We start from the raw sequence: 25,585 nt of genomic DNA on the forward strand, positions 1-25,585 counted from the left end.
ACACACACACACATATATACACGCACACGCACAGTCCTTATTACTGAAAATAAGGACTAGCATAGCAAGTAAGTGGATTAGTAACAAATATGTTTTTATAAATTACTTTTCAGAGACAGAGTCACAAAGTGCTGTAAAACAAAATAGAATAAATTACATAAAAACTAGAAATAATCACAAAAAATAACAGAAGTTTTAAATATAGTAAAGAGCAACAAAAACACAGAATAAAACAGAAGAAACAAAAGCTGATAATTAAAGCAGGCATTATCAATAAGATCGAATAAAACAGAATCGCTACATAAACAAATAAGTCTTTAGCTGATTTTTTAAAAGAGTTCCAGTTTAAAAAAAATATAACATCTTAATTTCATGGTTTTAGTATGTAGTATGTAGGCTTATCAAAGTCAAAGTCTCTTCATTTGTCTCACTTGGGAGACATTTGCTTTGGACATAGGGGTCACAACGCACTCCACAGTCTTCAATCTTGTGTGCAATAGCTAAGAAACTCTGAACCTGCAATCACAGAATGCTAACAGTGCTAACTGGTAAGTGAGCTGTGTTGAGTTTAAAATCAGAGTTTGGGTTTAAAATCTGTGAAAAGAGACGTTTTCACACTGATTCTTATGTATACAGCATGTTTTAAGTGCAACATAGATTCTCCCTTTTTTCATATGTGCAAGTTCTTAAGCCACGCCTTACTAACATCATACATGAAGCCCTGCTGTAAAGTTACAGCAACCCAGGTGCCGCATCGCTTTGTCGCTCGAATGTGCATATATTCAGTTGGTATGAATAAATGTATAAATGTTTGTATACTTGATTCTAATGTACTGTTAAGTCTGTTTTACACTGATGAAACTGCAGCTACCAGAACACAGAAAACACATCAATAGAATGAATTCCACTTTGATCTGTCGATAAACCAAAGCAATTTCCACATCTCCATTATTAGGCTGTGGAATGGTAACCTTTAATATTTTATTGCATCCAGTTTATATTTTCTTGAGCTCTAAAGCGTGGCTGTCACGTTAGAAACAGACAGCAACATTGAGAGCACACGTGGCGATAAAATAATTAACTTGCTCTTTGTTTTTTCACTCTGCGCACTTAATTCCAAGCTTATTGATTTTTCTGCAGCATTAATCTCTTGTTTTATTTGTGACAGTGTTGCGATTGACTGTTAGATTTTTTTATATTGTTTATAGATTTATATCACTGTTTTATCATCATCACCTTATAATATCTCAACTGGAGTAGGAGGCATTCTCAAAGATCACGTTGTGTGGAAGTGGACTCTTGTGACGCGTGAAATGCCCATCACGCTGTTGTGATACCAGCTCCAACTGCGATTTGGGGTTTTGTTAAGCCAGCCTGGCTTTGTTGAACTTCCTAGTAGTATACATCTCAGCAGTGTGTTACAGAAGCAGCTGAGATAAACAATCTGGATCTTCTCCATTTAGTGCTTAAAACAAAGTCTAAAATCTACTGGGGGCCATTGTAAGACTATAGACGGGTATTGTGAGCTTGCTTACTAGAACAGGTTACTACATACACTTTGGAAATGTAGCACCAGTGAATTTATTTGCAGATCGTGATAACAAAGCCATTTTACCAGCATCTTCCTCCCCTCTAAAACCTCTGTTCATGCAACAAGAAAAGAATTCCAACAGGTTTTTCACTGCACACTGTGTTTCAACTTCTGTCCTTGTCTTGTCCGTGTCATTACGCACTGTGAAATTCATTAGTTGTCAAAATATCTTGTATCTTTAGCTATTGCACTTGAAGATAAGTTATTTTGAATTCCTTGAGGAGAAGATTGGGTCACAGTGGAGATAATAAGCTGCTTCTTTACAAGCGATAGCCAGAATAATAATGTTGGTGACTAGTATCTGTGCATGCTAGTCTCCTCGTGGAATCAATAGCACTGTGAAATCAATTGCACAGCAGGCTTAGCAAAGGTTTCCTGCTGTGTCCGAATCAAAAAAACAAATAAAGCTGAAAGAAAAATGAGACAAGCATCATGCTGTAGTGGGTCTGTTACCCACTGACAGTATAGCCAGACTCCAAATACTCAGGGAAGATAAAAGAATCAATACAATTTAAAAGACTTCTCTAAAATATTATCAAAGAATAAGAAAAGAAATAAGAAGCTTAACAAAGCAACCACTGAACATAAAATTATTCAGGACCGTTAACTACAGCCTCAGGTACTAAAACTTAAGGGACATAAAAAGAACCACTGGAGCAAACTTTGCAAGCACTTGTCTTAAAACTAAGAAAATGGACAGCAAATTCACTGTTAGTGATCTTTACTCACCATACACCAACAGCGTGTAATGATCAGCAGCACGACCATAGTCGTTCTGGGCCTGGCACAGGTATGTCCCGTTGTGTGATTGGCTAAGACGGGAAATCTGAAGAGTAGTGCCAGAAATCTCTGCCCTCTCAGGTAAGGTGTCATTAATCTTGGACCACTGAGTGTTTCTGGGCCTGTAAGAAATATGAAACCTTCAATCAGTTATCAAAAGTCAACCGCGATAGCAATGGTAGGAGATGACCCAGGGCTAACATATATAAAGAAAATAGAATTGGACCAAGCACTGAGCCCCGCGGGACCCACATGAGCGGTCCTGTTGAGGACATGCAGTTCTGAAGTGCTAGTTAGATATGTGTGATGAGAACCATTTGAGAGCCGTGCTACAGGTACTACCCAGTTCCATAATCTGTCAGTAAAATGACATAATCAGTGCTGTCAAAGACTGTTGATAGTTTAAGGAGAGGGCGGAACCCTGATTCCTTAGCATCTTTACATATATGGACATTTAAGAGTCACCAATTAACCTGACATACATGTCTCTGGCCCAGGAAACTGGACTGCCCAAAGGAAATTCATACATGTACTACAAATGCCCTAGCTGACCAGAATGCTGGAATCTTCTAACTTAAATATTATAGGTTTTAGCTTTAGATGTCTAATTTTTGCAGTTTGTTATTATACCTACAACAAGCAGTGGTATTTGCTATCATGATTGGAGTTTGGTGGAGACCTGAGTGCTAAAGTGAAGCTCTCAATCTACCCTCACCTATGCCCACAAGCTCTGTATTGTGACCAAAAGCATGATATTGCAGATATGTGTGGAAGAAATGAGCTTCCACTGAATGAGGTTTGGGTTCTGCCTTAGAGATGTCATGAGGAGGTTAGTCATTTGAGGGGGGCTGAGGGTAGACCTCTCTCCTCCACATTGAAAGGAACCAGCTGAGGTGGTTCAGTGATCTTAGTAGGATGCCTCCTGGGGCCTCCTAGGTGGGGTGTTTCAAGACCCTAGGGTAGACCCAGGACACTCTAGCCTGTGAATGCCCCTGTGTTTCCCCTGATGAACTGGACGAGGTGGCTGGGGAGAACGAGACCTCGGCTTGTCTACTTGCTGTCCCCGTGACATACACGTTTTGAGTAGCTGCATGTCTTTTATCAGTTCAGAAACGTTCTACCTGCATTCCCTGATCATTGCTCTGCATCTCTGCTGGTATGTGGTTTCAAAATGACAAAGCAAGCTGTATTGTTTGAAAAAAGAGATGTCTTGTGGAAAAAAGATATCTCAAGATAAGCTTACATGCAGTAATCACACACTTTAGTTCATGTTTTCTGAAGAGACGACTAACCCTTAGGTTTTACCTTGATAGTAGAAGAACGAGGTAAAAGACTGGCCTTAGTTAGCTGTTAGTGGCCACTGTATCTCTAACATGTAACTTGTTGTTTGTCCAAATAAAAATAACTTTATTGTATAATTACTTTATGCTTCTATGCTTGTCAAATAAAGAAGACAGGATATAAGGCTGCTCAAGATTTAGATCAGCTCAGAGGCACTTTTGACAGAACTGGTAGTTAGTTAATAAGTAATGTAATTTATAACTTCTTTAATAATCATTGTAGTCATGCTGTTATTAAATTCACGGGATAAAAATATGGGTTATTGAATCAAATATTTCCAAGGACATTGCTTAACACTGTCAGCAAGTACCTCGCATAACAATGCAATGGATACAATACGGATAGTCTGAAAGATATTTAATAAAGCCAGAAGAGCTAAATAATTTTAGAAGCAAAGGAAGTCAGTATCAGATTGACTTTGGCACTACCAGAAGTGGTGGCATGATAAAAAAAAAGAGGTGAAGACGGAGGGTAAAGAAGCCCATAGGGTGAGGTTGACATGAGAATGAAAGAAGGGTCTTGGAGGAGAAATCGTGGCAAGCGAGGGATGCATCCCGATAAATAATCATGAGATATGTGGTTAGAGGGCAGCGAGTGCTTGAAAGAACTGGGTAAGAGTGACAAGGGGGCAGATGACAGAGTAAAGGGTTGTCAGGTGTTAAGAGTAGGAAAGAAAACAAGAAGAATGTATTACAGGTAGAGTGAGGGAAAAAATGTGTAGTTGGAGTTGAAGTGCAGAAGCAGGCAGACAAAATGCATTGGTCACGAGGCTGGGAAGGCAGAGCAGATGGGAGGTACAAGGATTACAGACCCCCAAATCTTTGTGTGTGTATGTGTCTGGCAGGGTTTCATGGCTCTTGCCACCCTGGCCAGATTACAATCCTGACTCATCTGGGATCTAATCCCTCAGGAAGTCTAATTAAACCACCTTCTTGGTTCAGCATAGATGCATATACACAGTTTCTCCCTTTCCACACTGATGTTTTAAAACAAAATCTCCAGTTTTTCCTCTCTTGCAACAGCAAACTTGCACTCTTACTCTGAGTAATCCCTTACAAAGATAACACACAAATAATCAGGCTATCAAGCTAAATGAAAAGACATTGTCTGCCTTAATCTCCCCGCCTAGAAACAGACAGTCAGTGAGTGTACCCTTCGCCACAAGGAAGTGACATATAATTAGTAATTAATGCTTAACAGGCAGTTAACAGGGCCAGGGAGCAAGCGCGAGGGTGACAAGGGTACTGTAATGTGTGTGTGACTGTGTGTGTGTCTATGGGTGTGCAGTCCAGCATGAGATGAGGGTCATAGTCCAGTGCTGCCTGAAGTCCCATCCCTCACTGTCACATACACACACGCATACACAGTGTCCCCAACCAGCCGTTACAAAGCTTTAGTGGGGCTATAGCCAATACACTTCTCAGCCAGTCCTAACTGTGGGATTTCACTAAATTCATCACACTGACACACACAAAAACACACATGCACACACTTTAGCTGCAATGGGCTTTACTAGGGAGCTTTAGCGGACCCAATGCCCACAGACAGACAGACAATCTAGGGGAGGGTTTAAGAGCTTAGGCCCCAATACCCTTCTAGAAAGTGCCCAAAGGGCTGCCAACACTCTAGAAAAAGGCTTCATTTCAAGGTCGGATCTTAAAATTGTTGACTGCTGATTGGGTTTGGGTAACCTCACACACAGTGCATACCATGTCCACATTTAGACAGAATTTTTTTGTATCCCCTTACACACTTCCAATATCCTATCAGGCACAGTCTAAAGCGCCTCTTCTCTTTGTCCTTCATGCAATAAAATATGGATCAGGTTTTTATCCATCTGTCAAACGGTAAATGTCGGGTGAAACCACTCTTCTGCTTTTCATCAAAGTCAGAAGAACACTGCTACGTTCACGTGTCCTTACATAACAAGAAATATATTACTTGGTTTAATATTGTACATTTACACGTGTAATAGAAGATAAATATGGCTTACAGCTCATATTTCAAGTCCATTTCCCAATATTTTCAATAATAAGTATTGATATTTAGTTTTCTGAGCACAGTACCAAGAAAGTACAACAAATACAAAGATAAGTCTATGCAATATAGTAATTTCACAGACACAAAAAAGATGGCTGAAATTAAAAGTACTTGATAATTGCACTCAGTTTCTGAAGTAGAATCCTGGAAATGAAGGATCACAGTGAGAAATTATATAGAAAGAGACGAATGTGAAAAAAGTATTAGACAAAAACAATGAATCTGTTGTAGCTTTCTGGTTAAGAGTGCCCAAGGTCTCGCTGATTTTCTTCTTCCTTTAGAACCAGTAATGTTGGTTAAGCACACATGTTCTCCCTTCTGTGATAATTGCTTTATACTCACACATTTGGGAGCTGCCCAGGAAAACCTGTTTTCTGTTGTGAAAAGCTCCACTGGAGCAGGTAGAAGTTATTCAAGGATGTTTCCACAATAGCAATTAAGAAGGAGATTTTTCTTTAAACGAAAGTGGATAGTAATTACTTGGAAAATAAACAGTAATATATTTCAGAGACGCTCTCTGTTGGATAGTCACAGATCACCTACTGCACCCAATTTACCTCTATAGCCCATAAATGGCAAAAAGGTTTTGGTAGCACCCCTTATCACTTCATTGTTGACATTGTTGACAGCTAACACTTTCTCTGAACCTTCAACAAATCAAAATTTAAGTTTAGTCTGATAGATTTTTTCACATATTTTTGTTCTTTGAAACATATTAAAAGAAAACCAGTAAACAAACAAATACATTTAACTCTAGTGTTACTGGGGCGCAGTAACTTCAGCTCTTTTGCAGTTCTTTAGGGTTTCTTGTTATTCAATTCCAGCTCGTTCTATATTTAGCTGGTGGGATTTAATTATGATCTATAATTAATGGTCTGGGTAAATGTGTAAAACAGAGTTCTGCTAACAGATTGGCAGAGATAAAGTCAAGCCTTACAAATCTTTAGCAATATTAGAAATGAAATGTCATTCTTGTAGCAGCAGCTCAAAACAATTCCACAAAACTGTGTTAGACACGATTCAATTTTGCTAAATTTTCTATTTGTAAGGATTGATACTGAACTCTGCAAACTCCTGCACGCCCTTGTCAGTCAAACGATGTTTGCGTACCCTTAAACTAATTTGTCAAAACCCTTTGCTTTGTCGAGGCAAACAATTTATAATTTATGATTACTTCATCTGGAATTCATTTTAAAAATTATGGAAAAATCTCTCTCTTATGACAGCCTGCAACACTTTCACAAGTAGCGCCTGAAACCAGATGGCAAACAGAACTTTTACATATCTTGTGAAAAGTAAAGCTAAATTCATTTGTCATGAATGTGTTATCTTCGTAATGTGTCCTGGTAAATAATGTGGAAAGCAAGACAAAAGCAGCACATTCTTAATGTAAAGCGCACCAATGCCAAGCTGTTTACCACACATCCATATACAAATAGACTTACAGAGGATTCCCAGTGACAGAGCAGGTGAGGGTGAGCGAGTCGCCCTCTCGCAAAATGCCAGCAGGAGGAACAATTCGAACTGTAGGTGCAACTGTAGAAAAGCAGAAAGGAGGAGGGTGACATGAGTAAGCATTTCAGAGAAAAAAACTGAAAAAAACATTTCTCGATCCGAATGATGCAAGAATCAGACAGGAACAGGAAAAAAAAATCAAGAAAGAAAAAAAGAATCCGAAACAAAAGACAGGTAACAGAAAGGGAAAAGTTAGAACATGGAAGGAAAATTGTCTTTGACATCTGTTTCCAAGGCAACCGTGCGACAATCCTATGGTTTAGACACCTGTTATCATAAGCAGCCCACCGCTCCAGCAGCTGCTGTAGTGCACTTGCTTCAGTAACAGAACAATCAGGAGCCAAATCCACACCCGCGGTTGGTCATTATTGCCAGTTTTCTGGCTGGAGGAGCATCCAGGCAGAGATGTTAATGTTTGTTGATAGCTCACCAGTCTGATCTATCAACAAACATTAATATAGAAGTGGCAAATTAATTGAACTCACAAGGCCGATGTAAACATATTCGCTAAATATGAATCATCCACATCTATAAATATTTACATATGCCTGGGAAATGTTTGACTATTCAAAATGATATATTGTTGGATCAAGCAATCACATCAAGCTGTCAGGAACAGTGAAGATAGAACTAATGGAGTTACTGAATATGGTTGACTGCTGAAATTCATCAGATTAATATTGGGGGAGAAGAGAGACCACACTGTATGCACTTTTATCTTGTATTCTCATCACAGTTTATCTGCTATAATAATGCCTTTTATCAATTGCTGCCCACAAGACAATTCCAGTATGGAAGGAAATAGGGATCCACATGAAAAAAACTAAACAAAATGAACTTTGCATAATCTTTGTTTTTCTAAAAAATATATAAAATAAAATAAAAATGTGCCACGATTTCTGTGCTGGAACATGTTTTTTGTTTTGTTCTGTCCCTGTGTAGTATTTTCTGTGTCTTGTCACCTGTCTTATTAGCCTTTTCCCTGGTGTGTATAGCTTGTGCGTTTTCCCCACAGACTTTGTTATGTTGTTGTTCCCTTTTCCTGACCCCTGAAATACATGTGGTACATGTCTTTGATGTCTTGCCTCTGACACACTTTTGCTCCATTATCACAAGACTTCAAGGCGCACCAGTAGCATTTCAGAAATGGAGCGTTTAGTCTGCATGGGTTCTTATATTCTGAAAACTGACCAGATTCTCTATGCCGTCCCCATGTCTAACTTCCTGCCCTCCTCATCTGCTCTGCGCTGCTTGACGTGACTTCCATGAAAAAGTAGAAATTCTGAGGGGAGAGTAATTTTGGGAATTTTTCCAAAGTGTACTCTGGTGGGATCAGAAGCATTGTCTTTTGCCTGAGTGGCTGCAATCAGCTCCGGTGGTTAGGTTAACAGAACCACATCCTGTATATTTGAGTGTCCCTTGTTTCGGTCCTGCTAGCACGCTGCTTTTGATTAGTCTCTGTCACTTCTGGATTTTGTTACTGAGACGCATTTCCCTGTATTTTCCAAAAAGTGCCTTCTTTTTTTCTAAATTTTAATCTTCTAGTCCATTTCAGTTTTTGGCTTCACTTAGGCAGCATGCAAACACAGTAGTGCAAATTAATATCTTCAAATCAAAACACTGAGCTGAAAGCAAATATTTGTTCCTCCTCACATCAAAAACAAACATCAAAAACTTGACAAGCTTACATCTGATTTTCTCATTTTATACACTGATTCTACTGAAACAGACTTCAAAAAGAACAAAAAAAACCCCCCAAACAAATGCTGACAATTTAGTGTGGCATAAAATATATAATACAAAAACCCAGGGAGTTATCTCTTTCAGTAGTTTTCCCGCTTTGCCTCCTCTAAGAGGACATTACGATTTAGTGCACACAAACTTGTGCAAAGACACCAGCAACAAAAAGACAAAGTCAACGTAGGGCAGGGATTGTTTCACATACTAATATACTCCACATTTCTTTCACTTGATGTTGTTTAGCTGTTTAAACAACAGGCCAGGAGCCTAACCTGGCCGTGTTCCTATCTCTGGCAGCTCCCTGCATGACAAGATTTGTATGTATTAGGTTTTAATGAGTGCAGGTCTCATACAGGGCAGTTCTGAATATCACTGTTAAAATCCTGGACGGTGTATAAAAGAGGATCATTCTAAAATGAGATATCACCGTTTGAAAAATGAGGCTGCTAACCTGACAAAATTATTGCTGGCATTAAAGTAAAACACTATAATGAAGAGGCCTGAAGTAGCAATTTCAGTGACAGCAATACAGATGAAATAATGTTTGTTTTGAAATATTTGGCAATGAACATTATGTTACTTAATTTGTCTGAAAGATGGATAGAAATTGTTTGGAGGCACACACACACACACACACACACACACAAAAGAAGAGAAGGGACTTACAATAGACATCCAGGCGATAATGCCGAATCCTCTTCTGCCCATTAAGTGCAGGGTGGAATGCCTCACAACTCAGAGCTGCCCCATCGTCTTTCCTTTCTACCGGGATGCGGATGGTGCTGGACACACTGAAAGTCTTCCCATTGTCCTGCAGGGATACCACACCTGGAGACAGGCAGGGGAAGCAGGGGGGATTGAAATAATGGAAGTAAATAATACCGGTGAGGTGGCCAAGAAACATTTTAGCAGCCAAAATATGCCTGTTCTTACTTTCTCCCTGCTGAGACATCACACCTATGTTAGGGGACTGTGAGCTGCAGGGAGAAGGCGAGATGGAGGAGAAGAAGGGATTTCGCTTTCTTTTTTTTGATGAGAAACCAAAGGGGATAGAAAAACTGAGCAGAAAGAGAGTAAGAAGTGAGGGATTGATGAATGAGCTTTTTAGAGCATCACCAGGTACCTGTAAAGGGGAGGATGAGTGGTGAGGGAGCAAAGAAGAGATAGAGAGAATAGAAAGCAATTTGCATCTATATTTCATGGCAATTATGAGCAGCAGCACAGTTTGTTTTCCGATAGTAAATCAACTGAATGTTTTGTCTGTGTGCGAGCGAAAGAAAGAGAAAGAGAGATAGAGGAGAGAGAAGGATAAAAGAGAAAATATGCATAACCCAATTGAGATTTTAACTGAGCCAGACATGGAGAGAGAGAAGGACGTCAAAGGAACAGGGTGAGAGAATAAAAGGAAAGGAGAGAGGGACGCACAGAGAGAGAACGAGGGCAGCAAAACAAGCATGATTGATGCGTGTGTGTGTGTCTGTGTGTGTGTGAGAGGGGTGGGGTGGTGGGGGCAGACATGAAAGAGGATGATAACAGTGCGAGGCAGATGCAGAGTGGAAGAAAGATGCAAGAAGAGAGGAGGAGGAGAGACAGACGGAGGGAGGAGGAATAGTGGCAGCAAACTAACGGGACTTGACATGGTCACGTATTGGGAGTTTGTGCTTGTTTAGGCAGAATACAATATACTTATATTGCACTGAATTTTCAATTATTGCTGGCAAGAAAATGAAAGTGAGCTTAATCGAGGCCTGAGAGGATGCCAGCGTGTGCAGATGAGCAAGAATAAGGGTGCGGCGGAAAGATAGCGTCTTAATTAAAGAGTACTTCTGATATCTGTTGGGATCTGCTTCTAACCTTTGGTGTCACAGTTCGTTTAACTCAGGGCCAAAAGAGATGGGTGGAAGAGAGGAGGCGAGAGAAAAGAAGGGAAGAGAAGAGAGGAGAGAGAAGCATTAGGAAACAAGATAAGACAACTGAGGTAAAAGGACAGTCCCTGTCTGTCTCTTGGACTCTTAAAGTGTTGTGTAGCCAACAACTACGCCGAGGAGCCTCACGTCTTTGTCAGCAGTGAAACTTACAGGAAAAAAGAGACTGCTTTAAAAGAAGGTGAAGAAGTTAAGCATAAGGACATGGAGAAAAAACACAGAATGACGGTGACAGGTGCGTTCTGACAGAGAAAAAGAGAAGAGACTGGATGAAAGAGACACCCGGTGTCAGACAAAAATAGAAGGTAAAAGAGATGACAGCTGACATGAAGTTTAAAAGGGCAAAACGCTGCTCGGTGCATGTCCAATAAGCTGCTGACAACAGATTATCGCGCTTTATTTAATCTGGTCCGTGCAGAGCTATCTGAAGTTACAGATAAATGAATGAATTAATAACAATACAAAACACATCTGACACCAGTTTGTACTTTTGAACAATACCGTCTGCATTTATTAAAAACTGGAGATAAAACCGAATAAAAATAATAACAATGAGCCTCAGTCAGAAATGCTTTGCATGACTTAGTCCCCAAGAGCTGTTTTGTTGATGCTCAGTCAACTGATAAAGTTTTTGAGCAATTTAAATCAAACACAATGCTGATTTAACAGAAAATTAATAAAAAAAATGGGTGGGTGTAAAAACAAACAAAAATGATTTCTTAGGGGTTAAATAGGTTGAAGGGCCATGGAAAGATATTTCCCAGATGTATTATTGAGCGAAGTGCTCCTTTAACTGAGGGAACCCAAAGGAGACAGAGAGTTAGAGACGAAGGATAGATCAGGGTATCTGACTGATGGATGGCTCATAGATTTATCAGCAGCAAAGAAGTAGGGAAAGTCAGAAGATGTTGAATTAAAAACTGTCTTCACGAAGCTGTAAAAGAGATAGCATGGGAAAAGAAGAAAATCAGGAGTGCGCGAGGCTTCTGGCAGTTTAATATAATAGTGTGCTTGTCAGATTACGTGCAAATAAATTCAACTGAAATTAATTTTCATGAGAGATTAGCTTGAGAGAACGGACAAAGTCTATGTATATGTTTTCAGAATGAAAAGATGTTCACTGTAGTGGACACGGAGAGGCAAAAGTGTTACATTATTTAGCTGATGTTGATTTAATGAACACAGATTTACTTCTTCAATTAACTTGAAATAGAAGGAATTCCAGTCTCAAAAGAAGTGCTGTTAATCAGTTGGAACTTTACTGTTGCCTATAAATATTGCACAAAAGAAGTGGATCAAAATGTAGAAAGTGGTTTGGAGAGAAAAAAACATGGCAGCCCCACAGCCCAGATGCACATTTCCCTGCTCACTTATCATTCACCTATTTTTTACCTGCTTCTATCAACACATCCATCTGCTAGTCCCCAATCAACCGATCAATCACTCATTCTTTTATTCAGCACTCAATCTGTGATATCACCCAACCATTCTACTTCACCTGCCCTTTATTACCCAATTAACTCCCTCATTTATCTCAAACAATCATTTGAGCATTCATCAGTCCATCTGTCAGCCATGTACCTGCTATCTCCCGTCCTTTACGCATCCATCGCAGGGTGGCGGCCGGCTTGCTGCGTGGTGACACACAGGTGAGTTCCGCCTCGCCGCCCTCCACAGCCTCCTGCTTCACCTCCACTGTGGGTGTCTCTGGGGGAACCAAGACCGAGAGTGTCGCCACCTGGTGGTGCGTGGAATCCGTGTAGAGCTGGCAGAAGTATCCGCCCTCATCGGACACGCTAACGTTGGTCAGTGTGATGCGAACCAGCCGTTGCGTGAAGAGCACCATCTGGAAACGGTCGTCCTTCAAGGCTGGAATTGGGCAAAGACAAAGAAGAGAGTAGGAGAGGGAAGAGGGTGGCGCGGAAGTGAAACCGCATGAGTTGGCATTGTTGAGGATACGGAGAAGAGGACCGTGAAAAGGTGGGAAAGAAAGGGAGGGGTGATGAAAATGACATGGAACAAAAATATGGAATTGGTGAGGAACTCAAGAACAAGATGATGGGTGGTGAGTTCAATAGTCAGCAAACAAATATAAAAAAAAAGACAGTTACAATTTATAATGAAATAAGAAACAAAGCTACTTTTGGCTGCTCCCTTAGTCATGTGGGATCACCACAACAGGAAGCGCTGCAGGTTTTCTTTGGCAGGTTTTCTTCTTGACACAAAGGGATTTGTGTCTCCTCCCAAGTCGGGCAGAATCAGGCAATCTTACGCTTGTTAAGCAAATGTGCAATCCACTACACTAATATGGAGCCACTGCTAGTTATAATGTAAAGCATTTATTTGAAATCTACCCACTGTGTCATTATTAATTAAACCCAAAAAACGTATGTAGATCTTTTTACATTCACGCAGACACACAAGCTATGACTGCTAAGGATGCCATATTTTACAAATTTTCTGTTTTCATACATTTTACTTGGCAGGCTTTCATCTTGGTAAATCTATCAATTTTACATTTTTAAAAGCATATCAGGAAGCTGACATCTAGTCCCCACAAAAGGTAATTTATTCTGCAGGATGCAAATTCTCCACAAGAGGGAGCTAATCAGTTGGTGACAAGGTAGTCCCAACTGGTCAGTTATTAGGATCCTGTATTCTACTTTGATTGGCTACTTTGTTGTGATCGGGACAGCTGATAAAACCTGAAAAGACATGTGACTTCTGAAAGGTTGCGCAACAGGTAAAAGAGCTCGGTGTAGACTTGGCTAAATCAATAAACGGGTCTGGTGATGGGTAGCTTAAATGGCCACAATCTGGCCACAATCAACCTTCCAAAGCTATTAAATATCTAAATTAAAGAGATTTAGATAATTGGCTGCTTGAAAGGAAACACTAGATCAATGAAAAGCTCCATACTTTCTTCATTCAGTGTGTATAAACAATTTTGCCTAATATCTTAAAAAACACAAAAAAACCTCTTCAAACACTAAATATGGTAAAATCGTAACTTGAAAAATAAGCAACCAAAGGTGTCAGGGAGATGTGGTGAAGCAAAAAGCACTGTGATTGTCTGTGAAACATACTGGGTAGAGTATAAAAACAAGTTAAAAAGAAAACTCACTAAAAGACTGCAGACAAACTTGGAGTTGGCCGGACTTTTATTCAGCAAAATGCAGGTTTTTGCAATGAGAACCAGACTGAATGAAATTGCAACATAAACTGCGCTTAAAGCGAAAGAATTCTTTTGACAGGACTTTTGTGCAGTGACAGTGCTTTTGAGGATCTTCGCCTCGTCTGCTTCTGTACGCCTCAGGTGGTCAGGCAAGTGTTCAGTCAGACATGGCGAACAACATAGCAACCTGCTTATTTGCGTCAGTCTTATCTAACCTTGATGCAAGTTTTGGGGTAACTTTCTGTTATTTTTTGAAGTGAGGGGTCAGCACAGATAAAAGACATTACTTTTGCTCAAGAAATAACCATCAGTTCAGGAACTCTACACGTATCTTCTATGTGGGCAGAGATTCAGAGGTCTTGAGACAGGCTAGGATGAACCTGTACAGCAATGCAAAATAAAAGCAATTAGGACGAGTAGTTGGAGGGCCATTGAGGCAGCCTGTTACTAACCAAGCAAGAACAGGTTGCTGGAACTGCAGGTATTTTTATTACAGCTAAGATTAAAATTATAGGTCCAAAGTTACAGGTTGGGGTGGACTTCTGATATGACTCTAGTTGAATCAAATTGGCCAAGTCTGGTTGAAAGTACTTTGCAAATAACAGGATTTGCTTTTTTTTTGTGCATCTTTGAAAATTCAGTGCATTTACATTTTGTTTGCAGTATTTTGAAAGTATCTGTCAAACAGCAGAAGAGAACTAAAGGCTGCTTCAATAGAGGTACATGACATTTTGATCATTGGAATCAGTTGCTTCGTGGCCTCATGATAGTTTGCGCTGTAACAGCAAACAGTCAGTTATATCTCACCAACTCTGAAACAAGAGTCTTCCCCCTCTGTTTGCGATGTCACTCCCATGAACAGCTTTGCAGAGGAAAAAAAATGACAAAACATGGGAGAAACTGTGGCTGCGACAGCACCCCTGTTGATTTGCCGCTCGGGAATTGATAGTGCTGTTAAATCCAAAGCTTGGTTTGATATAGAAAAGTTCATAAACAGTTTTGCAAAGTCAGTCTCGGTGGAGCAGCTCCAGGCTGCACATTGATACAACATAACAGATGTCTTGGTTCACTCATTTCCAGCTTAGAGGGAGAGTGTCGTTCATTTCCCCAAGCAATGATTGGACTTTGGTTAACTAGAATGCATTCATTCGCTCTCTTTGTAAGTGCATGCTTTTTCCTCTCTAAGCCCATGCTTAATTAGCATCTGGCATTTTTATTGTTTGTCTTATTAGATTTTAATCATTATTGTTTTTACTTTCTCTGAAGAACTGAAACACGCTATTTATTTCATTTTTGGAAAGATATTAAATTCAGAGGCACAAACTTTTGAGTCAGAGATACGTGCTGAATACTACAGTTGTGTATAACATACTGTGTAGGTCAAACAATAGAAAATAACAAAAGGCATCAAAGGCAACAATTTTAAAGCCAATCCCGAATCTCAGACCAATAAGCTACAATTACTAACCATATAATCCAAAAAGGAGAAAAATAAGAAAGGACAGTGACATGAGGGATGAGGAGTAATGAAGATGTAACAACTTTTCCTTTGTTAGCAAAGAAAGAGTACAATCAATAGGGAGAAAAATGCTGATAATGACAAATAACACTAATAACAGTCTGTGGTTGACAGTAGTTTCATGTCCATAGATTCTCATAAATACCTTTGAGACTCACTTTGTATTGACTTGGCTGTGAAACCTCCCTCATGCTCCATCTCTATTTTATTCTGTCCCTCTCTTCTTTCCTTTGTGTTGGATTTGGCCTGGCCATCTCGCAGGACAATTTACAACACAGAACAGACACTACGGTATAGATATTAGCTTTGCGGGAGTGTGTGCATGCTTGTGTGTGTGTGAGCGAGAGTGAGCAAATAGGGATGTAGAAAAACGAGAAAAATAGACTACATAATGCAGCAGGCAGGGAAAAATAATATAAAGACAGAAATCCACAGGAGACTAAGAGAGCAGCCTGGGGCAATGGAGTTAGTCCACTTTTCTTGGAGGTACACCACACTAATCTGTCCACCCCACCCCTAAAATTTCCCCTCCATCGGATGGCAATGAGAGCATTGTTAGAGAGCCATTCCCTGCAGACAGGTAAATCTTTTTCCCCCTCTCTGCACTAAATGGCAACTAAATGTCAGACTTCTGTTCAAGTCCAAGTTCACCATGATTGTCCTATCTCATTTGCATGCTGAGGAGAGTTGGCAATAAGATGAGAAAGAGAGATATGGACCACTACGGAGAAAGGGTCCATTTAGTTAGTTCTACTGCTCTATTATAGCTCTCTGTCCCCACAATCTCATAAAAAACACCCCTGACTACTTGCTCACTAGCAAAACAGGCAGTCTAATTCACTGCACTTAGTGCAGCAGCTCTGTTTGGGCAGCTAGTGTGGAATACATCAGCAGAGAAAGGTCTTAGTTTCTTAGCCTGTAATCTGGGTGGCAGATGGGCAATAGAGTGGAAGTGATGGAAGAAATGGTGGAGGTGGCGAGAGCCAGAGTGAGGTGCAATTTACACTCCCAGAAAATGTCCACAATGAGGCTTTTTTTGTTCTTACAGGAGCCAAATTAGTTATGGGAAGCCATCAATGCTTTATAGCTTTGCTAGACTTTGGAGCACTTCCTAATGCGGTGTCTTTCTTCAGCAACTGATCCTCCCTTTCCTTATTCTCTCTGTGGCTGTGTTTTTCTTAACCCTCAGCACCTTTTCTCATTTCCCTCACTCTTTTCTTTCTTTCTCATTTTCTCTTTCATTTGAGCCTTCAAACCGCTTCTTCTTCCTCGTTTTGATTAGGCCTCATCATGCTTTCCAAAGGGTGCAAGTCCAAGCCTCGTGGGAGAGCAGACGGAGCGACTCTGTTTAAATACTTAATGGAACTTACCGGCAGCGTGCTGATCTGATAGAATTGGGGGGAGAAGGTTTCCCAAAGCAGCAACCTCAACTACCCAATTACGTCTGCTCCGTGATCGAGGTGACTAACAAGTGAAGGCTAAGTGTATGGAACAAAAGCACTGGAGTGCTGCACCTGTGAACAGTGAAACTACGCCTGCAACTGATTTTTGTTTTTACTGATTTTTCTCTCATCTTTGCATTCTGTTCAGAAAACTTTCATTGACTGCTATTTTGCAGACTGTTCCTGTGGGGAGTGTGGGAGTGTTGATTGTCGGATCGATGTAATTACAAGAACTGCAGGTTTTAATGATTAGAAAGTTGAAAATGTGTTCAAGTGCAAATTTTCACATATATAAATATCACACTAGATGATTGCAATTACAACTTTGAGGTATAAGAGTCTCCTTTTTACTGTGGTCAAAAGCAAAGGGTTTTAAAAAGTCTGAGCATTGCACCTTGTACCACCTCACCAAGAAAATCAGCTCTTGATCTATTGGCCGTTCATTATTTTGACATTAAGCTCCTTTTAGCATTTTACAATTTCTACCTACTTACTGCACACTGAAAAACAAACTATTAAACCTTTAAAGCTGCGTGAAACTGCCAGTGGCATTAAAATAACTATTAGGACCTTAGACTGTCTAATGCACAAACACAATGTTTTGTAAAAGTCAAATTTTAAGATGCTCAGATAAGAATTCAGAATTATTGACTTAGCAAGAGTTGCAGATTGGAATTAAAATGCTAATGTGTACGATACTCAGGCGCTCAGAAACAGTCATCAAGAGCAGCTTGAATGAAGTTAGCTCAGCAAACAGATTATCTGTCTTATCACCTGTCACGCAATTACAGCGGCGAAAAAATCCTTTTCCAAATAACAAGTAATCAAAACATATTTCTTGGAGTAGCTAGGCACTATAGAGACGAGTGTTCTGCCACTTGAAGGAAAGAATTGGATCTTGGTATGTAGATCTTCAATAAAGTAGACACTGTTGAGAAGTTTTCACAATAGAAAGCTCCTTGGATGAAAGATGAGCAAGTGATTTTGCTGGGGGATTTGGGGTTTTCTAGTTGGCTGCTCTTCCAAACAGATAGAGATGATTTTTACGCTTGTTGCAGACTGTGCTTTTGATGTGATTTTGGCGGGGGCGGCGGTGGTGGCAGTGTGGAGACTCCTGTGCATAATAATGTCATGCATGCTCAAAACCAAGCATCTGTGAACACAATTGTGCTGGCCCTTCGTTACTGAGAGATTGCAGCAGCTAGCTGATTAGCTGGTTAATAGGATTTTGTTTTCAAAGTTTGTTTGGTTTTAATATTAAATCCAGCTCACTAAATAAGGGAGTTAAACAGATATTTTCCTCTTTACTGATCAGTGTCTATGTGTTTTGTGCTTGTTTTTTTTTCTCCTTGAGAACTTGTTTGCGTTTGACTTGAAGGAAAAGGGCTCAGCTCGGAGGAGACCAGGCTACTGGTGTCTTATATGCCTGAACTAAACACATACACCATCCTCCCCTTTACTGTGAACATTTACAAGCCACAGTATGAAACTGTAGCCTTAAGCCCAAACTAATGTCTTATCACATAGATTATGTAGTGCATAAATAACACATTTTTTGGTTCAATTAAGCTGCTACACACAAAATTCAAAGCAATGTTTAATATCCTTGATCGCTGTTCTTTTGCTCAGAGGTTTCCTAGCAGCATTTCTGCTGCAAATCTGGCTAAGGTAGCAACTTCTGCCCTTAATTAGTAAGAAAAAAAAACAGGTAGAGTTTGCCTACCCCGAGGCCCTCAGTGAATTCTGCCTTCATTAAAATATTGGTTACAATGATAATTTGCCATAAAGCTGTATTTAAAAAAACATGTGATTGTCAAGGCCATGCTCTAATGAGGACTTTAATAAGTTCTGATCTCATCACTGGGGTTAACAGCGGATTATGCAGAAAGCTTCGAACTGTGCTTTTAAAACAGATAAGTAGTCACACTGTTAGGGCACACAGTAAACCCATCTCCTAATTTCACGTGGTGGTTAGCTGACTTTCTAATGTGAAATCACTTCAAAGGGAAAATGAGGACATTTGCGAGAAGAAAAATGTAAAATGAAAGTGTTGGTGAGTCACTGCTAATGTGTCTAAAAGGCTCGCTTTAAATGTCACCAAAGGCAAATACATAGACAAGGATAAATTAGGTTTGTCTGCAGAGACCAGCGTGCACGCAGATACACACCTCGCGTGCCGTTGAAGAAGAGAGTCTGGCGGCGGGGATTCTGGATGACCACGATTGATCCATCGTAGTTCTGCAGGCGGCAGGAGATCTGAGCCGTACCCCCCTCCAAGACTGTTACATTCTCTGCTTGCACTGCCTGACAATGGGCTGAGGGAGAGAAAGAGAGACGTAAACATAGTGATACAGAGGTTGGACAATCCAGAAGAAAGAAGGGGAAAAGAAAAGAAAACAGATTGAGGGAATAGAGAGTTGTTCAATTCTCTTGAGGTTGAATCTTTTAAAATATAGTATTTAAAGGATGATTCATTTACTTGCTATTCATCACACAGACACAATAATGAAATAAATGTTGAAGAGGAGGGAAAAAAGAGAAAGAGATAAAGTGATAAAGCGATTGAGAGCAAAAGAGAAGCCACCGAAGGACTCAACAGGTAAAAGAAGGTTCTCGAGCACTGCATTCATACGATAATAAGATGGATGATTATAATTACTGCTATTCGTTTCTTTACATGCACAAACACACATACAACATCCACATTGCTTTGGGCTAGTCTAACAGAATGCATCAACAAACACATTTGAACAGATAACGCTTACATCTTTAAGTGGCTGTTTGTCTCTTGGGCTTTAGATACATGCTTGAATGGCCATGCATAAGCACAAACCTGGTGGCATACAGCCAAACACATGTGCACACAACTTAAATTCATTCAAACAGATGACCACACTGCTGCCCTGTCACTACTTGTGTGTATATGAACAGTTTAAGTTGCAGCAGCATTATTGTACAAGTCTGTAATTGGCCAAAGTGCCGAGCTATGAAACCAGGATGGGAGCTTTAATTGGACTTCACACATTCTTAATGCCATTTCTCTACCAGGTGCATTCTAAACCCACTGATTACACTCCATTATCCAAATGAAATGGTTCTCATAGGGACACTTTCATGTACACGTGGTTGGAAAAGTACGCAATAACAAATGAGCACAGACACACAAGCACGTGTGCACGGAAAGTGACTTTCACAGTCCCAAAAACTGTCTTACATAGTCTTTCAAACAAACTTGTCTGGCTCCTCCAACTCAATATTTTTAGACAAGGGGGCTGAGAAATAGCAGGGAGCCTCTTTGATGTTGCTGACAGCTCAAGAGTCAGTAATGAGGAGGTTGATTATGCTCTGATTGTTGCACCCTCCATGTTTGTGGGTCAGGCTGTTGACACGACTCGGCTGAGTCACACCTCCCGCTGAGCACAATGGACACTGAGAGCCGTCGTTTGAATTCAAATGATTTGCGGAGCAATTAGTCATATGGTTCCAGCCAGGAGTGGAATGTGATTGCCTTGAAGAGAGTACCAGCTTGCTGGGCCTCCAAAACTAGTATTTACCAATTTGCATCTCCATTTGCATTCCCTCTCTCCCTGGCAATGTGTTGGCTGCGGGGAGGATTTAGAGGAAGAACGACACCAATATTGAAACACAGTGATGAAGCAGGCAATGAGAAGAACTGATAAAGACGGCAATGTTATATATATTTCACCGCTGTGTCTAGCAGTGTCTCTGAGCGTTGTAAAACACCTTCAGAAAGCAAGAAATGTTGTGAGACAAACAGACGGCAGCTGCTGTAGTAGGAGTTGCTGACTTGACTGCTTTGGGCCAAAATAAATGTCTATATCTGCAACAGAGTGTGTGTCCTGAGCAGGTTTTGCATGCATGTCTGTGTGTGCACTGGCTGTGCATATGCAGGTGTTAACATATTGCAATTAAGCTACTTTGACATCATCTGATCCCTGGAACTTCATCCAAATCTAATCCCCCTTTGATTATAATCTTTTTTAATGAAATACTCAAAGCCTACACATTCATCACGTCAGGGGAAACACAGAGACACAGTGGATATTGAACTGAAGTTAGAAAGAAACCAAGGGGGAATAAAGACAAAGGAGACTCTAATACTTTATGGAATGGAGAAAAAAATCTTGACAATTACCACTAATTGTAGTCATTATTGCTCTCATTCTCTGCATCAATATTGTGATTCATATCGGGGGCCATCAGGGCCTGCCACTGCCATCCCAATTATTTTTCTAATGGCTGTTATTACTCATCACCATAGAAACTGGGCTTGGCCACCATTGTCTTAAACAGATGTAATTGCAAAAGCGCTGCTGCGCATCCTGACAAAAACAGTGCCGGGTCTGCGCGTGACTAGTGACCCATCGGAACCAACAGAAAGCGTGCCCTTAAGAGCAAGACAGAAAGTGGTCAAAAGTTTGCTTCTTGGTTGAGGCCAGAGAAACTAATTAGCTGTCCATTTGTACACCCACTTCTCCTGACAGCTGTCACCTCTTCAAAGAAAATTAGCTGTGGTGGGATGGCGGTAAAGCACAAAGAAAAGCGGGAAAGAAAAATAAAAATTAAAACTCATTAGTGGCTTATGCATCAGTGATGACTGACATCTGCAGTTGCTTTCTGAGAGATGCCACCCAGAAACACCTGCTGCATGCTGGTGTATGATCAATCTCAGCAAAGAGAACGAAAGAGCAGAGGGATATAGAGATGGCGGGGAATGAGGGCTCTAACCAGGAAATGATAGCAGGGAGTTAGGAAGTGATGGTTCGGGTATAATAATGCAGCTGGTGGGGGCTGGACGAAATATGCGAGAGATGACGCATATTCTTCAACTCCCGCTCGTAACGCAGCTGGGTACAGCACTTTAGTTTGACTGTAGGTTTTATAGGCTGCCATTCACATCAAGGCCATGAGCCTGTGCCTCTGATCACCAGCATGGTACAATCCACAGAGGGAATGAGAAGGAGGGGGAGGGAATCAACCTCTGTGACAGAGGTATTAATCTCGGCCCCATTAAAATCTGTGCCCATAATAAAATACTCCACAAGCGTCGACTCGTATTAAGAGAGAATGGCGAGTGCAATCGATATCATGGTAGTGCACTGACGGTTATGGCAGTGGATAAATAAAACTGGATGGGGAGCAAAAACAATCACTTCTCTCTCCAACCAAGCGGGGGCAGTATTTTATAGCAGTGAAATTCCTATCATTTCCCATGCCACTGCCCCCGCTGTCACAGCCCTGGAAAAGAAAATAGAAGCCCTTATTTACTATGGCAGGAGACATCCAAGAAGGGCCATCATTTCAAAATACATAAACAAATAAATAAATAATAGGCAGGCAAATTCATAAGACAAGGGACCCGTCCTAATGGTCCCACAATAGGGTGAGTTATTAGCCAAGGGAGCCGGTGGGTAGTGGGACAGAGTGAGGGGATGAAAGGAGGTGTAGAGAGCTAAAAGAAGGGGATTTGGGAGGCAGCCAGGTGGACTGCTGGCTCACCCTTGGTCACGGTAAATTCTAGAAACTGTCTCACTGGTGCAGGGTTAGCAGGCTGAATTACGGCCTTGCTGCGTCTCTCTCACTTGGTATCACTCTCCCCTTAACTCACTCTCTCCATGTCTTTGAAGGTGGAGAAAGGTGAAGATTGAACAGAAAGACAAGCCACATAAGAGATGAACTGTCTCCATTTGCCCCAAACAAGCCCTCATGTATCCTTGAAGAAGTGCAGTCACTGTCTCCCTATTCATTATCTGTCATTATCTTTCAACTGGACGAGGGCCAAGAGCTTGTGTTTTCTTTGCATGCTGGTCACGGATTTACAAGGGAACTGGTGCTGTAGACTACAATGCATAACCCCTGATGTTGTTACTGCTTTAATTAAAACAATAACAGCAGCTCATAGTTTCCACTCATAAGGGCTCGTCCTTTGGCAACTTCTCCATCACTTCCCATCTGGATGTACATATTTTTATCTTGCGTTATCCCGTGAGTCTGCGAGGCAAGTCGGTTTCTACGGTATGTATGCAAATGAAGTGTGCAGTGTTTATATGCGTGAGTGTATATTTATGAGCATGTGTGTACGAACACTTGCTCTAGGTTAATCACAGAGTTTTGCAGCGTTCCGACTCTATGAAAAAGCTGACTTTGACGTTCTTCCACTCCAAACCTCCCACTGCAGACCCGCAACTCTCTCCCGTTCCCTCTCCCCTCTTTCTCTTCCCTGTCTAAAATTATCGCTTTATCTCACAGGGAGGCAGAACTCTGCCAATCAAATCCAGTTCCAAGAAAAAAAATTCTCCCTGTACATAAATAATACATAATCCTTTACAAATCTCGCTGTCGTCTCTCTCATTACCTTTGTTCAGTCCCTTTCTGAAGTCCTCTTTTCCCCTCCTAAGCTAACACTTTCTTCTCAGTTTTTGAGTGTACTACCCTGTCCCCGATTTTTTACTTCATCCACAGCTCATAATTCTCTCCTCCCGCTGTCTTCTTGTCTAATCTCATTCTCACATCTCCCTCTTTCCTCTTTTTATTTAAACCCAGAGTCTCTCCATCCATCTCCTCCCCACCTTTTGCCTTATCTAATCCCTGATTCTTCGTCATTCAGCGTTCCTTCTCCTTTCGGCCCATCTTCTTTCTCCTTCTCATCTCCCTTATCTTTTATTGCATCGTTCATCATGCATCTTCTTCATTAATGCTGTCCTAAAGGTCCCCTTTCCGCTTCTCTCCTGGGCCTCAGGAGAATTTTTGCAACTTTTTTCTCTTTAAATCTTCCCTGTTATCTCTGGTCTCTAAACTCTTTCTCCCTCTCTCTTTTTCTTTCTTCATGTAGTTTTTTTCCTGGCTTTGCAATAGTTTCATTCTGAACTCCAATATGCTTTCATTCCCCTTGCAATCTCTCTCATTCTTTCTCTTTTTGTGACTCAGTGGGAATCTTTTCCTGCCTCTCTGCTGGTTCCATCTCCACACTCTCCTTCCCTAAATGTGATTTGTTCTGCAGCTCAAGTCTGCAGCATAATCATGCTGTTTTTATAGTGTGCGGGGAGAGGGGAAGAGAAGGAGCAAGGGGAAGACAGAAAAAAGTGAGAGGAATGAATGGGACAAGAGGGCAAAACAAAAATAAGTGGAGCAAGAGACCGAATGTTTCAGTTTCCCCTCTTTCATCTTCTGTACTTTCTCTTCTCTTAATTACTTGTCATATAGCTCAGCCCTGTCCCTCTATCCTACCCTCTTTTTTCTCTGTGTTTTTCTTAATCTCTCTCTCTTTCTCTCTCTCCAGCAGAAACTTTAGACCTCATTTCATCCATCAACCAATGGTGTGCTATTAGAACTGCACTGCTAATCAGCAAATCAGCATAAAATTGTCTCTTTTCACTCTTGACCTCTCATTAGAAACATTTACTTTCATTTATTTACATATTTCAAATCCCGTTTTTAGCATTCTGATTTTGCTCCCTAGTCACACTGCCTCCATCCTCCATTGCACTGAAATCTTATTATTTTACTGCTCTCATCCCCCCTTTTTTCCTCACACCTCCTCTCCTCCTTTCAACACATTTCTCATTTTGACCTTTGAATCTTTAGGTCTCTCTAGCCCTTTAGCGTATTTCAATCACCTCATCCCTGCCTTGTCCCATACCTTCTTCATTCCTCCCCCACTGAATTGTATCTGTCTGAGCCCTCTCTGCTCCCCTTGTCCACCCATCCCATTACTCTTTTTGCTCCCTTATTCACCTCCTCTTATGCTTCACAAATTACCATCTCTTTCTCTCTTTTCTTTCCCCTCCTTTTCTCCACATTTTCTGACAGCCAAAGCTGGTTAGCTCTATCTACTCTGCAGCGTTTTACGGCCCAAGTCTGTCACAGTCCCAACAACCCTGCAACAATGGCCACCACACATACCCCAACAGCAGCTTAAAGGAAATTTACAAGGCTGTTACAACCACGGCAACTACACTGGAGATTCAACACAGCCAAAAGCACTGGTTTTAACACCCCTTCAAAATTTTCCTTTGGTGTGTGTATATTGTGAATATCATATGTGTGAAACTCATGGATGTGTATGTGTGGGAAATAGAATGCACTGATATGTGCATGTATTTAAAATCATGTGTGCGTACTCCTTTGAAATGGCGCATGCGAGAGAGTGTATGTGAATGCTCATTGAAGGCACAACTCGAAACTGCTTTGCTGGCTTGAAATTTAAACCCCGACTGCCAAAAGCTGACTGCCAACACAAAAACTCCTTCTCCATATAGATTATTCCCCACTTGTTACCCCAACCCAAGACCCCCTCTACATTCCATCATAGTACCATCACTATTAATGTCGCTTCAAAAGTAATAGAATTTTTAAATGAAGGGAAAAGGATATTGTTTACTAGTGAGTAGCAGGGAAACAACATCTCCTCTGCTTTAAATTCATAATAATAATGACAGGAGGTATTAATAGCACAGCAGCAACTCTACTGCTGATCTCACTCCACTTCATCTACTG

The 25,585-nt window shown here is 40.8% G+C and overlaps 1 protein-coding gene across 4 annotated transcripts in view; it reads right to left on the reverse strand.

Annotated features, from left to right (window-relative positions):
- The window catches only part of cadm4 (cell adhesion molecule 4), a 155,682-nt gene that overhangs the window by 16,841 nt on the left and 113,256 nt on the right, over positions 1–25,585 (reverse strand). For all 4 annotated transcript variants that reach the window (XM_005938225.3, XM_005938226.3, XM_005938224.3 and 1 more), the window contains exons 2-6: positions 19,237–19,383; positions 12,514–12,801; positions 9,674–9,835; positions 7,198–7,288; positions 2,321–2,493 (exon numbers count right to left, since the gene is read on the reverse strand). In XM_005938225.3, the coding sequence (XP_005938287.1) occupies positions 2,321–2,493; positions 7,198–7,288; positions 9,674–9,835; positions 12,514–12,801; positions 19,237–19,383 (861 nt within the window). The remainder of the gene's footprint in view (positions 1–2,320; positions 2,494–7,197; positions 7,289–9,673; positions 9,836–12,513; positions 12,802–19,236; positions 19,384–25,585) is intronic.

Source organism: Haplochromis burtoni, unplaced genomic scaffold (assembly GCF_018398535.1).
Source record: "Haplochromis burtoni strain Fernald_Lab_line unplaced genomic scaffold, NCSU_Asbu1 Contig_237, whole genome shotgun sequence".
In the NCBI taxonomy this organism is placed as follows: domain Eukaryota; kingdom Metazoa; phylum Chordata; class Actinopteri; order Cichliformes; family Cichlidae; genus Haplochromis; species Haplochromis burtoni.